Source organism: Canis aureus, chromosome 23, assembly GCF_053574225.1.
Source record: "Canis aureus isolate CA01 chromosome 23, VMU_Caureus_v.1.0, whole genome shotgun sequence".
Lineage (NCBI taxonomy): Eukaryota > Metazoa > Chordata > Mammalia > Carnivora > Canidae > Canis > Canis aureus.
This window is the reverse complement of record NC_135633.1, coordinates 14,232,231-14,247,179: the sequence shown is the minus strand read 5'-3', so window position 1 is coordinate 14,247,179 and position 14,949 is coordinate 14,232,231. Positions and strand designations below refer to the sequence as shown.

The following is a 14,949-nucleotide window of genomic DNA, read 5'->3' as shown; positions in this document are numbered from 1 at the left end:
ATCTCAGGCCGAATTAGTAGATTTTCAGGATGATTTGAAGGTTATCTAGGTAATTTGGTGGGGACAGGTGACTTGGGGACCCTACTCTTCTGCCATCTTGCCCCTCCCCCCCTTGTCTAGGTCTTTAGAGAAATGTTTGTTCATGTCTTCTGCCCATTTCTTGACCAGAGTATTTACTTTTTGGGTGTTGACTTTGGTAAGTTCCTTTTTTTTTAATTTTTATTTATTTATGATAGTCACACAGAGAGAGAGAGAGGCAGAGACACAGGCAGAGGGAGAAGCAGACTCCATGCACTGGGAGCCCGACGTGGGATTCGATCTCGGGTCTCCAGGATCGCGCCCTGGGCCAAAGGCAGGCGCTAAACCACTGCACCACCCAGGGATCCCTGGTAAGTTCTTTTTTTTTTTTTTTTTTTAATTTTTATTTATTTATGATAGTCTCACAGAGAGAGAGAGAGAGAGAGAGAGAGAGAGAGAGAGGCAGAGACACAGGCAGAGGGAGAAGCAGGCTCCATGCACCGGGAGCCTGACGTGGGATTCGATCCCGGGTCTCCAGGATCACGCCCTGGGCCAAAGGCAGGCGCCAAACCGCTGCACCACCCAGGGATCCCTGGTAAGTTCTTTATAGATCTTGGATACTAGCCCTTTATCTGATATGTCATTTGCAAATGTCTTCTCCCATTCTATAGGTTGTCTTTTAGTTTTGTTGACTATTTCCTTTGCTGTGCAGAAGCTTTTTATCTTGGTTAAGTCCCAGTAGTTCATTTTTGCCTTTGTTTCCCTTGTCTGTAGAGACCTGTCTTGCAAGAAGTGGCTGCGGCCAAGGTCAAAAAGGTTGCTGCTTGTGTTCTCCTCTAGGATTTTGATGGATTCCCTGTCTCACGTTTATATCTTTCATCTATTTTAATTTTTTTAAAAAAGATTTTGTATTTATTCATGAGAGACACAGAAAGAGAGAGAGAGAGAGAAAGAGAGAGAGAGAGAGGCAGAGACACAGGCAGAGGGAGAAGCAGGCTCCATGTAGGGAGCCTGATGTGGGACTCGATCCCAGGACTCCAGGATCAGGCCCTGGTCCGAAGGCAGGCGCTAAACTGCTGAGCCACCCAGGGATCCCCCTTTCATCAATTTTTAGTATATCTTTGTGTATGGTGTGAGAGAATGGTCCAGTTTCATTCTTCTGCATGTGGCTGTCCAGTTTTTCCAGCACCATCTATTGAAGAGACTGTCTTTTTTCCATTGGATATTCTTTCTGCTTTGTTGAAGATTAGTTGACCATAGAGTTGAGAGTCCATTTCTGATTTTTCTGTTCGGTTCCATTGATCTCTGTGTCTGTTTTTGTGCCACTACCATACTGTCTTGATGATCACGGCTTTGAAATATAGCTTGAAGTCAGGCATTGTGATGCCCCCAGCATTGGTTTTCTTTTTTAGCATTCCTCTGGCTATTTGGGGTCTTTTCTGTTTCCATACAAATGTTAGGATTATTTGTTCCAACTCTGTGAAAAAGGTCCATGGTATTTGATAGGGATTGAATTGAATGTGTAAATGGCTCTGGGTAGCATAAACATTTGCACAATTTTTATTCTTCCAATCCATGAGTATGGAATGTTTTTCCATCTCTTTGTGTTTTCCTCAATTTCTTTCCCATGTGTTCTGTAGTTTTTAGAGTATAGATCCTTTACCTCTTTGGTTAGGGTTATTCCTAGGTATCTTATGGTTTTTAGTGCAATTGTCAATGGGATGAATTCCTTAATTTCTCTTTCTTCAGTCTCACTGTTAGTGTATAGAAATGTAACTGCCTTTGGTGCATTGATTTTATATCCTGCCACATTGTTGAATTGCTCTATGAGTTCTAGTAATTTTGGGGTGGAGTCTTTTGGGTTCTCCATACACAGTATCATGTCATCTACAAAGAATGAGAGTTTAATTTCTTTTTCTGCCAATTTGAATGCATTTTATTTCTTTTCGTTGTCTGATTGCTGAGGCTAGGACTTCTAGTACTATGTTGAACAATAATGGTGACAGTGGGCATTTCTGTCATTCCTGACCTTAATGGAAAAGCTCTGTTTTTCCCCATTGAGAATGATATTTGCTGTGGGCTTTTCATAGTTGGCTTTTATGATATTGAGGTATGTTCCCTCTATCCCTACACTTTGAAGAGGTTTTTTTTAAAGATTTTATTTATTCATGAGAGACACACACACACAGAGGCAGAGACATAGGCAGAGGGAGAAGCAGGATTCTTGCAGGAAGCCTGATGTAGGGCTCGATCCTGGGACCTGGGATCATGCCCTGAGTTGAGGGCAGATGCTCAACTGCTGAGCCACCCAGGCGTCCCACTTTGAAGAGTTTTAATCAAGAAAGGATACTGTATTTTGTCCAGTGCTTTTTCTGCATCAATGGAGGTCATATAGTTCTTGTCTTTTCTTTTATTAATGTGATCTGTCACATTGATTGATTCATGAATATTGAACCATCCTTCTATTCCAGAAATAAATCCCACTTGGTCATGGTGAATAATCCTTTTAATGCACTGTTGGATCCTATTGGCTAGTGTTTCAGTAAGTATTTTGACATCCATGTTCCTCAGGGATATTGATCTGTAATTTTCCTTTTTGTGATGGTATCTTTGTCTGGTTTTGGGATCAAGGTAATGCTGGCCTCATAAAACAAGTTTAGAAGTTTTCTTTCCATTTCTATCTTTTGAAACAGCTTCAGTAGAATAGGTATTTCTTTAAATGTTTGGTAGAATTCCTCTGGGAAGCCATCTGGCCCTGGACTCTTGTTTCTTGGGAGATTTTTTGGTGACTGCTTCAGTTTCCTTGCTGGTTCTTGGCCTGTTCAGGCTTTTATCTCTTCCTGTTTCACTTTTGGTAATTTATAAGTTTCCAGGAATGCATCCATTTCTTCCTATTGCCTGATTTGTTGGCATATATTTATTTGCTCATCATACGTTCATAAAGTCGTTTATATTTCCTTGGTGTTGGTTGTGATCTTTCCTCTTTCATTCATGATTTTACTTATTTGGATCCTTTCCCTTTTCTTTTTGATAAGTCTGGCTAGGAGTTTATCTATCTCACTAATTCAAAGAAACAGCTCCTAGTTTCATTGATATGTTCTACTGTTCTTCTGGTCTCCATTTCCTTGAGTTCTGCTCTAATCTTTCTTACTTCTTTTCTCCTGTCTGGTTTAGGCCTTATATGTTGTTCTTCCTTCAACCCTTTTAGGTCTAAGGTTAGCTTGTGTGTTTTTAGATCTTTCTAATTTTTTAAGAAAAGCTTGTATTGAAATGTACTTCCCTCTTAGGACCGCCTTTGCTATATCGCAAAGATTTTGAACAGTTGTGCTTTCATTTTCATCAGTTTGCATGAATCTTTGTAATTCTTCTATAATTTCCTGGTTGGCTCATTCATATTTTAGTAGGATGCTCTTTAACCTCTAAGCATTTGAGTTCCTTCCAAATTTCTTCTTGTGATTGAGTTCTAGTTTCAAAGCACTGTGGTCTGAAAATATGCAGGGAACAATCCCAATCTTTTGGTATCAGTTGAGACCTGATCTGTGACCCAGTATGTGGTCTATACTGGAGAAAGTTCCATCTGCATTTGAGAAGAATGTGTATTCTTTTGCATTAGAATGGAATGTTCTGTGTATATTTGTGAAGTCCATCTGGCCTAGTGTGCCATTCAAAGCCTTTGTTTCTTTGTTGATCTTCTGCTTACAAGATCTGTCTCTTGCTGAGAGTGGAGTGTTGAATTCTACTACTATTAATGTATTATTATCTATGTATTTCTTTACTTTGATTATTAATTGGTTGATAAAATTGGCTGTTTCCACATTAGGAGCATAAATATTTATAATTGTTAGATCTTCTTGTTGGGTAGACCCTTTAAATATGATATAGTGTCCTTCTCTTACTACAGTCTTTGATTTATTTATTTATTTATTTATTTATTTATTTATTTAAATATTTTATTTATTTATTCATGAGAGACACAGAGAGAGAAAGGCAGAGACACAGGCAGAGGGAGAAGCAGGCTCCATGCAGGGAGCCCAATGCAGGACTTGATCCCAGGACCCCAGGATCATGCCTTGAGCCAAAGGCAGATGCTCAACCACTGAGCCACCCAGAAATCCCTTATTTCTCTTTTTCTATTTGTTTTTCTTTACTTTTCTTTTTTCTTTTTTACTTTACTTTTATTTGTTTGTTTGTTTGCCTGTTTTCTTGTATTTTCTGGATTCTGTAATGTGTATTTTGCTTGGGTCACGGTTATTTTTTACTCTGCTTATTCATACAGCCATTCTGCACAGGACAAAATGACTAGAAAGAGGAATTCACCACAAAAGAAAGAAGCAGAGGTGATACTCTCTGCCACAGATTTAATGGATATAGACTTAACTAAAATATTGGAGATGGAGTTCAGCATTACAATGATAAAGTTACTAGTTGGGCTTGAAAAAAGGATACAAGACTCAAGAATCTCTTAGTGCAGAAATAAGATCTAATCAGGCTAAAATTACAAATACTCTAACTGAGGTATAGTCTAAACTGGATGCTCTAACAGCTAGAATAAATGAGGCAGAAGAGAGAATAAGTGACATGGAAGACAAGTTGATGGAAAGGAAGGAAGCCGAGGAAAAGAGAATAAAAACTAAGAGCCCACAGGAGAGGCTCTGAGAAATAAGTAATAGTTTGAAAAAAAGAAAGTAACATCCATATTATTGGAATTATTGGAAGGTCTCTGCCTTTCTCTCATGAGTAAATAAATAAAATCTTAAAAAAAATAGGTGGGGGAGAATGAGGCTGGGGAGAGACAATATAATCTCACAGGGTGGACAAAATGGGGTGGCCCACCGGTTCTGAGTGTATTTTGGTTTGTGTGTTATAAGATATTAAATTCCAAAATTATAAAAAAAGGGGGGGCACCCGAGTGGCTCAGTGGTTGAGGAACTACCTTTGGCTCAGGGCATGATCAATTCCTGCATCAGACTCCCCACAGGGAGCCTGCTTCTCCCTCTGCCTGTGTCTCTGCCTCTCTCTGTGTCTTTCATTAATAAAATCTTTTTCAAAAATCATAAAAAAGTAAAACATATATGTACAAAAATAAAATTGAATACAGTGAAAGGAAGCCAAAAATGAAGAATATATCTATAACACAAAATTGTAAAATATGAAAGTTGGAAAAGACTTAAAAATGAGTTGATAAAATAAGAAACTAGTTGAGATGAGAAAAAGAGAAAAAATAATGGAAAATTTTAACCGGAAAGATAAACGAACCATAAGAAAAAAAAACTCAAGTTCTATATACTATTTTTCCTCAGCCCTGGAACTTTCCAGGGCTGTTTGGTCAGTAAACTTGCTGTTGCCCTGTTCTTCCAGTTGGCCTTCTGGGGGAGGGGCCTGCTGTGCTGATTCTCAGGTGTCTGTGCCTGGGTGGAGTTGCACTACTCTTGCCTCTGGGCCAGGCTCACTGTAAGCTGTTTGCTGTGTGAGGCTTTAGTTCCTTGAAGGCTTTCCAGGCCTCTTTTGATGATGAAATGAGAAAAAAAAAAAAAAAAAAGGCTGTGCCCGGATCTCCAGCCCTGGCCTGGAGCTGAGTGATCTGGGTGTGTGCCAAACTCTGCAGACTTCTATGGTGCTCACCCACTCGGATCTTCCCCAGGGGCAGGCAGGGGGACACTAATTTGTGCAATTTGTAGGGTTTCAACAGGGACAGCCTTTGCCTGCTCCTGTGTGCACCCACTCCATAGTTCCTGGAGGAGGTGGAGGGTCACCCAGTTTCTGTCCATTGCCAGGCCTTGGTATGGAGAGCATTCACCCGATCAAGTGTGCACCTGCTGCACTTCTCCCTGAGGAAGGTGGAGGGTTGCTGTGTTTTAGTCCTTTGCAGGGACCTGACATGGAGAGCGATCACCTGATCCGTCCATGGTTCACGGTTATGGCACAGCACATAACCGTCTCCCAGGCTCACTGACTTAAACCGGTTTCCCCACTCCAATGCTTGGGAGCTCTGCTGGCTCAGGCATCCCTGTTCTTTCTGTGCTTCCTGGAATATCGAGACCGCACTGTCCCACCTGCGGTTCTGCCCCACTTCACCACTGAGCACCTTTCAGGCAGGGAAGGCTCTCACAGGAGCAGATTTCTAAAGGTCCCAACTTTGAGCCCCAGGGTTGTATCACTTTCCTGCAGCTGGCTTACAAAGACTCCCCCTCCCACTGTTTATCTTCCCATATATCCCTTCTGTTTCTCTTCTCCACACTCCTACCTAGCAAAAAGTGGTCACTTTTCTATTTGTAGAGTTCCAGCTGTTCTTTGTTTACATCTCAGGTTGAATTCATAGGTGTTCAGGATGGTTTGATTGTTATCTAGCTAAATTTAGGGGATCGGATGAAATGAGGACCCCTCCTCTTCCACCATCTTGCCTAGTTAGCTCTAAAGGTGTAACGCTAAGGCAGCAAAGTCCTAGTAATAGACCACCTGACCACTGACACGCTTTCATGTATGTTTGAAATACCAGGACAAGACTGAAGAGCAGGACACCCTGACTCAGTGCTTCTTGACTCGAGAACTCCTGCCAACTGCCACTGGAGAGGCTAGGTGGCCAGAGCTACATTCACTGGCTGATTGCAAATTCACACGCCTCCATGGGCCGGGTGGGTAACAAAACTAGTGACCTGGGGGAGGGTGGAGGAGCATAGGCAGCAGCAGGGACTCAGCTCGGCCTATTGTCACCATGTGGGGAAATAGGCACGATGTGGCTCCAGTTTAAGAGAAGCAAGCCCTACATTTTGCGAGTTCTAAATGTTTGCAGTGAATTAAATTTTAACAGCAAACAGCGCTGTCCAGCCAAACAAAATATATAAGCTGGCAAGATGCATCTTTTTCCATTCCTTTATTTAAATGCAAGATAAATAGTGTTGCTCAGATAGCATGAGCAGATAAAAAGTGTGGCTCAGAAACCAGATTCTCCAAATGTCATAAGCTATTAGATGGGTGGCTGGTTTGGAATGCCACAGGTGATGGGTGTCTGGGTTGACCTGTACCCTCTTTCCAGGTACTGGACTCATCTCTCCTTCAGGGACTTCTCTCCCTTGATGTACACGTGGTTTGGGTGAGGCTGACTCTCAGCCTCTGAATGTGAGGGTCAGCCCACAAACCCGGCCCAACCAGGGACCTCATCCTATTACCAAGTGAGCTGGGGCAATAAGGCAACACCTGGATTTCTTTATTTCAAAACTGTTGGGAAAGAGAAACTCTTGTTTCCTCCGACATTGCTAGCTGGCTACAGAACCACGGATCTAGAGGGTTCACGTGTCCTCAGTGGGAGAGGCCTGGAAAAGACCTGCACTCTCATCAGGGACAGTAGCATGTGGGGAGAAAGAGAGATAGACAGGGACCAAATGTGACCGCCTGGCTCCAGCTGTACCTGAATGCATACTACAGTTGGACTTTGAATAAGTCAGCAAAATGTTCTCCTTTTCTTAAAGTGGTTTTAGTTTGAATTCTCTCACTTGTCACCAAAAGAGGTTTGTCAAATATATAGTATGTTACTGACTACCTAGTAGCACCTCAAATATAACTGATGTCCAGGAAGCCTGGGAAGCCTGGGAGCCTCGACAGGGGCCCTGTGACTGGGAGGTGGGGACATCTGTGAATCCAACCCCGAGGCTGTAGGGAGAAGGCCAGAAGCAGAAGCGGGGCTGACAGATCCACTCTTTCTGCAGGGGCTAGCGTCAATGTGTGCTGGGGAAGCGGCCCACGTTCAGTCTGTTTTGTTATAACACTTGTGTGCTGTGAGTGATCTTAACATAAATTAGCTCAAATGTGGTTGGTAAATGGGGGGATGATGTCAGGGGAACGTGGAAGTTGCACTGGTTTCCCATGTGATGGTCCCAGCCTGTTGGAAGCTGGAGCCCAAGTGCAGGAACACAGCTCTCTACAGCAAGGTCCTCCCTTGCCTCCTGTCACCTTCGCTGAGCTACAATCTCCGTCTTAGGAACGCTTCGGGCTCAGTGCTCCCTGCCCCTGGGCATCGCCTCCTTATCTCCATGACTCGGAAGACTACAGATTCCTTTACATTGCCCGCATCAAATGACCTTTTCCTCCTTTTTCTCCATTTCAAGTCAAAGTCCTTTGTTTTCTGCAGATTTTTTTTTTTAATGTATTAGGAGCTGAGCATTCCTTTTTAGACTCTGCTGGTATTTTTTTTTTTTTTATTAAGATTGTTATTGCTTTGGTTAGTGCTCTGGTCGGAAATTTGTGTCTGTGTTGAATTGTCTGCCTCATTTTCATTTTCCCGTAAGTCTTATTATTTTTAGTGTGCAATTTCACCGAAAGTATTTTCTCCCTCCCTCAGGAACACACAGACCTCGTTATTGCAGAAACACCTGCACTTTTTAAAAAAGAGCAGAATGATAAATAGCCATGGATGTGCTGACCGTGGACCATGTTGCTTCAGTTCTCCTTCATTTGCTTGCTTCTATATGGTATTAGCAAAGTTCAACCTGTCTTTTCATCATGTTGTTTGTTTGGTTAGTGTTGAACCATAAAGACACTTAAGCCTGAATGCCAGGTCCTAATTGGGTGAACCTGGAAGGTTTTTCTGGATTCCCTCAATTCAATCTTCAATGCTGGGAGACCTCCCTGTGCCCCTCGGCATCCAGGAGGGGTCCTTAAGCAAAACCATGTGCACCCGCAGCGCAGCATAAGCAGATGCTACACGCTGTAAAGGACGCGAGATGCAGGCAGCTGGAAAATTGTGCTACAAAAATAAACACCCACTTTCTGCAAATTGGGCAACTCTCATTAGCCCTGGGAAGCTTATTTTCATGGTTAAGTAGTTAAGCTGCTGATTAAAGACACAGACCATTTAGGCACCTGCTTCTTCTTTCATTTTCCTTCTGTTCTGAGCTTTGGCCAGGAGATGGCGCTCTTGAATGTACTTTGGCAGAAGATCCGGGGTGTTGGTGCTACAAGAGCAGCTCAGCACCTGCAAAGACTTCCTTCTTAAACTGAGAGAATGACTTGGATTTTCTGATGGGGAGAGGAATGCAATTTTCAATCCAGCTAGAAGCCTGAGTGGCTAGAACATAATCACACCACCTGTCATGTTTTCAGTTGGATTTAAAAATTCAATTAATGTTGATTAGTGGTGGTGGCGGGTGGGTGGGGGTTTGCAGGTGTATTTCCAGTGCTGTGGTGTTAAGCCAGGAAGTGATATTATTTTGAAGAAAAACTAAGGCACTCGAGGAAGAACTAATATTTGATCTTACCCCATTATAAAGACAGCTTGGTACACTGGAGTGTGGTAGGCCTGGCTTTATATCTTCCAGACCTACCTCTGTATGTTACCAGAGGCCTTCAACGCCATTATTCTTGGGGCTGAGTGAACCAGGTTTTGGAGCCCAAGAATTTATGTATCTTCAAACATTGCTTTTTAGGCAACTTCTACCTATATATGTATTTGTCAAGATTTTCCTTATTTAAGAGAGAGAGAGAGAGAGCATGAGCAGCAGGAAGAGACAGAGGAAGAAGGAGAGAATCTCAAGCAGACTCCATGTCAAGAATGGAGCCCGATGTGGGGCTCGATCTCATGATCCCTGAGATCGTGACCTGAGCCAACACCAAGAGTCAGCTGCTTAACTGACTGAGGCACCAGGGCGCCCCAGCTTCCATCTATATTCGAAGGGCAAGTTCTAGAATGTGGCAGCTGGAGGTCTGACTGAACCCTACATTGAGATGTAGGTCCAAGAGAGTGGTGTCCTAAATGAGAATCATAATGTGGCTTGCCAGGTGCCTGTGTGAGGTGCTCTGAATGCAGTCATCTCTTTTAATCCTTACAACATCAAGAGATGGTTACTCTTCTTCGCTTACAGACGAGGAAACCGCGGCTTACATAAGCTAAATAACTTGCCCAAGGTTAAACAGGTAGCAAGTATTACAACTCGGAAATTATTCAGCTGCTTCCAGAATCCGCACTCGTTACTGTGCCGTTAACCTCCCTCCAGAACCGCTAGAGTTTCTCTCCTACTTCAGACTCTCAGAGGGCATTCACGGCCCACAGGACGGAAGCCGAATCCCCTAGCCTGGCACTCATGGTCTTTTATGAATCACTTTCAAGCAAGAGCAGGTTAGAGAGATGGCAATGATGTTATCTAAGGCCCTGTCTAGAGCAGTGGCCACTGCTTTGAAGCACACGCTCACACTACATGAATATTTATTCATAAACTACTTACAGATTTCCTTGTCAATCCATGCATTAAATAGTATTTGACCTTTATTTCTAACTAAAGAAATTCTGGGATGCCTGGGTGGCTCAGTGGTTGAGCATCTGCCTTCAGCTTGGGGTGTGATCCCCGGGGTCCTGGGATCGAGTCCCATATCAGACTCCCCGCAGGGAGACTGCTTCTCCCTCTGCCCGTGTCTCTGTCTTTCTCTTTGTGTCTCTCATGAATAAATAAATAAAATCTTAAAAAAAAAAAAAGAAATTCTAAGTAATGTCTCATGGTTCCTTCCCATACTCCCATAGAAAGTCTTGTTCATTGTTCATCCCTTATCACACACACACCCCTGTGCACTTTGGAAACCGTCAGCTTAAAGTGAGGCCAGCCAGGACTGGCTCTCTGCTCTGAGACAGCTTCTCTTCTGTTCATGTTCAGGAGAGCTCAGGCCTTCAGGGGTGGTAGGGCTGGCATACAGGTGCTGAGCGGTCAGCCTGTTCTCTCCCTGGATGAGGGAGGCAGTGAGCATCAAAATGATCTCTAACTTGGTGAGGCTGGAAACAGAACCGAGGGAAGTGTAGGGACTGACCTTGCTCATCATGGCTTGGGGTCCAGGATGTGCAAAGCCCATTTACCATGTCATTGTCGCCCAGAAGGAGTACCTGGATGATATATCCATTTGCCAGGGCTGCCATAACAAAGGTCCATAGATTGGGCTGCTTAGCCGTTAGAAATGTACTCTCTCACAGGTCTGGAGGCTAGAAGTCTATTCAAGGTGTTGGCGGCCTTGGTTCTTTCTGAGGGTGTGAGAATCTTGTTCCACGCCTCTTCTCTACCTTCCAGTAGTTTGCTGCCCATCTTTGGATGGCTTCACTGAGAGCTGCCTTCATCTTCACGTGGCAGTGGTTTTTTTCTGTGCATGCCTCTTCCATTGGTGTTCGCTTTATAGGGAAGCCTGCCATGTTGGCCTGGGGCCCATCCTACTCCACTATGACTTCACCTGAACTAAGTACATCGGCAACCACTCAGTTTCCAAATGACATCATATTCTGAGGTATTGGGGGTTAGGATTTCAATCTATCTTCTTGGGGGAACACAATTTGACTATCACAGATGGTCTCTGCTGAAGCTGGCTTCTAGAATTCCCCTTTCCTAAGCTTATCTATGGTTGACCATTACCCTGCTGATCAATGTTTACTTGCTTCACGCCAGGGTTTCTGAACTTCTTGGCACTATTGACATTTTGGGCCAGATAATTCTTTGTTATTTGGAGACTGTCTTGTGCACTGTCACTAGATGCCAGTAGCACTCCACCCCCCTGAGTTGTTATAGTCGGACATGTCTCTGGACATTGTCCTCTTGGTGGAGGGAGGGGGAGCACAAATTCATCCCCTAGAGAACTACTGCTTTAGATCTGGCAGCATGTTGTAGTGAGCTCCAGCTGTGCCTTGGGGTCAGGGACCCACTCTGCTCCTGGAGACTTTGCATCTCTCTGCTCTCCTCCATGGTGTGTCTACTTCCACTTTCTGTCCCAGAAGGTGGTAACTTCTCAGGCAAGGTAGGCCCCTCCCAGGAGCTCCCAAGACCATTTTTTTTCTTTTGTTACTTGTGTTTTTGATGTCATCAGTGTATCTGGAACAGCATACCACATTAGCTCTTAGCAGAGAGTATTGAAATATCATTGCCTGATTCGTCCTGATGGGACTCTGCGCTCCCTGGTGGGGGCAGGCAGGGAATGGGGAGCAATCATACTGTATTAAATTTGTATTCTTTTTTTTTTAAAGATTTTATTTATTTATCCATGAGAGACAGAGAGAGAGTGAGAGAGAGACAGAGAGAGAGAGAGAGAGAGAAAGGCAGAGACACAGGCAGAAGGAGAAGCAGGCTCCATGCCAGGAGCCCGACATGAGACTTGATCTTGGGTCTCCAGGATCATGCCCTGGGCTGAAGGTGGCACTAAACTGCTAAGCCACCCGGGCTGCCCTGAATTTGTATTCTTAATAATCCCTAGTGGTTGTCCCCATTTTAGCAAAGTGCTTAAGGACATGGGCTCTCCAGTCAGGTACCTGGATTAAAATCCCTTCTCTGCCACTATCCCTGTGACCTTGAGCAAATTAGTTAGATTCCCCAGGCTTCAGAGACCTCATCTGTAAGGTGGGGACTATGGTAACCAACTAGCGTCATCCTGAGAATTAATGGAGTGGTGTATGTAAGCAGTTGGCACAGGCCCTTGCACTTAATAACCATGTTAGCTGGGTCATTATTATAACCTCAGTGCCTGGCACAGAGCAAATGCCCAATACGTGCTTCTTGACTCCGTGACTGACAAAGTTTCATTAAAGACAGCAACCCAGTCTCTGTGTAGAGTCACAGTCATGGTGGGCCTGCTGGGGGTGTTGTCCCCTTTCACATAAGCTCTAGGGACTGTCCTTAACCCCTCATTTCTCCCATCTTGGAAGATCTTGTCACACCACTTACCCTGTGAGGGTCCTGCAGACATCATCTTCTGTTGCTCTTGCTTAATCGTCTCCTAAAAATCCCAAATCAGCAAATAATTGTTCCAGGAGGAAATACTGCCAGGCTTTGATACTTACTGCTGGTAATAAAACAGTGCCAGCATTTCTCACCAAGTCCCCAAACACACGCTCCATGTCCCAGGCCACTATTTTGTGACGTTTGTTAAGAAATATGTGTTCTTGGCCGAGCTCTATCCCCAGCCTCGTCTGGCTAGAAACCCGGTCGCCGCCAAGATGCCGGCTTACCACTCTTCTCTCATGGACCCTGACACCAAACTCATTGGAAACATGGCATTGTTGCCTATCAGAAGTCAATTCAAAGGACCTGCCCCTAGAGAGACAAAAGATACAGATATTGTGGATGAAGCCATTTATTACTTCAAGGCCAATGTCTTCTTCAAAAACTATGAGATTAAGAATGAAGCCGATAGAACCTTGATATATATAACACTCTACATTTCTGAGTGTCTAAAGAAACTCCAAAAGTGTAATTCCAAAAGCCAAGGTGAAAAAGAAATGTATACACTGGGAATCACTAATTTCCCCATTCCTGGAGAGCCTGGTTTTCCACTTAATGCAATTTATGCCAAACCTGCAAACAAACAGGAAGATGAGGTGATGAGGGCCTACTTACAGCAGCTGAGACAAGAGACTGGACTGAGACTTTGTGAGAAAGTTTTTGACCCTCAGAATGATAAGCCAAGCAAGTGGTGGACTTGCTTTGTGAAGAGACAGTTCATGAACAAGAGTCTTTCAGGACCTGGACAGTGAAAGGAGCCTGGGCAGACACTTTCCACAGCCATGGGCAGCGTTTTACAGCAAGATGTACACAGTTCTTTGCCTTTATTTGATAAAGTTTTATACAGAAGAAAAAAGAGATCGTGTCTTCACTTGAAAAGCTCTTTATCAAGAATTTGGGTGGGGGAAGGAAGAATGGGTTGTTGAAGGGTGATTTGAAATTTTCTGCAGTATTAAGCTGGTGCTTAATAAGTAATAATAAAGAAATTTCTAACATTCCATGTCAAAAAAAAAAAAAAAAAAAAAAAGAAATATGTGTTCTTTACCACAGTTGCGAGCTTCTTCAAGTGCATTTCTCCTGATTTGCTTCCGTCTGTTTTGGTGGGATTCAAGCTGAGTCTACTGGACATGGAGCTTATGTCAATTTTTAATTTTTAATAATTCTCCCAAAGGTGTAGGCACATTCTGGTAGTGTGGATCCTGCCCATGGGATGGGACAAGGCATTTGAAAATCCAAGTTGAGTTAAAGAATTATCACTTTGAACACAGAACAAATATAAATAAACTTATTTTATCTCAAAATGTAGATTAAGGTTACTTACTTTCAATTCAGTTTTTCTTATTCTTTTGGGAAGTTCCAAAGTTCTTGTCCATCATTTTCCAAATGAGAAAAACTCAATGGCTGGTTTCTGGGAACTGCACTTACTGGGCCCTCGTTTTGTATAATAGATCTCAGCAACACGTCCTCCCATCTGTGTCCATGACAACCCGAAGGTGCTGAGCTGTTAGCCTCCACAGAAATCTGGGATGGGTTCTGGGGGCTCATCTGCGTGAGGTGGGTGAGGCATTCCAAGGGTGGGAAAGACCCAGAAGTTTGGAGAGCAGAGTCCTTGAAATCGAAGGGGATGGGTCAAAGCAGCAAATAGGAACCTATGCCTCTGGAGAGACGCTGCCCCAAAGCCCAGCAGGGGTGGGGAGGAGGCACAGAGAAATAGCAGTAGAAAAGGGAACAATGTCTAATTAGGAAAAAAAAAAAAAAAAAAGAAGAAGAAGAAGTAACATCAGAAAACAGTATGGTGGTTCCTGAAAAAAAAAAATTAGACATACAATTATCACTCGATCCAGCAATTCTACTTCTGGACATACACCCCCAAAGGATGGAAAGCAGGGGTCTTCACAGGTATTTGCACCCCGGTGCTCACAGCAGTGTTACTCCCAAGAGCCGAAAGGAGGAAGCAAACCAAGTGGCCACTGATGGGCGACCGGATAAACAAAATGTGGCCTGGACATAGGATAGAGACCCAGTCACCTCACACAGGACGGAAACCCACGCGCACTACAATGTGGGTGAGCCTGGCTGACACTGCTAGTGACAAACGCGGTCACAAAGGGACACACACTGTACGGTTCCGCTGAGACCAGGTACTTAGCATAGTCGACCCTTAGAGACGGAGGTAGAGGGGGGCTGCCAGCCGCTG

The 14,949-nt window shown here is 43.7% G+C and overlaps 1 protein-coding gene and 1 long non-coding RNA gene across 3 annotated transcripts; both read left to right on the top strand.

Moving 5' to 3' along the window:
* Nucleotides 1-244: 244 nt before the first annotated feature.
* LOC144294634 (uncharacterized) lies at nucleotides 245-10,276 on the top strand. Of its 2 annotated transcripts, none has more exons than XR_013361998.1 (3): nucleotides 245-389; nucleotides 6,515-6,650; nucleotides 8,354-10,276. It is a non-coding gene; the product is annotated as an uncharacterized LOC144294634 (long non-coding RNA). The 2 variants fall into 2 exon arrangements; XR_013361999.1 differs by having other exon boundaries at nucleotides 7,052-10,276.
* A 2,643-nt stretch (nucleotides 10,277-12,919) lies between these two features.
* Nucleotides 12,920-13,747, top strand: LOC144294633 (actin-related protein 2/3 complex subunit 3). Its single transcript, XM_077866403.1, has one exon. The coding sequence runs from the start codon at nucleotides 12,968-12,970 to the stop codon at nucleotides 13,502-13,504; it is 537 nt and encodes a 178-aa protein (XP_077722529.1). The 5' UTR covers nucleotides 12,920-12,967; the 3' UTR covers nucleotides 13,505-13,747.
* The last annotated feature ends 1,202 nt before the right edge of the window (nucleotides 13,748-14,949 follow it).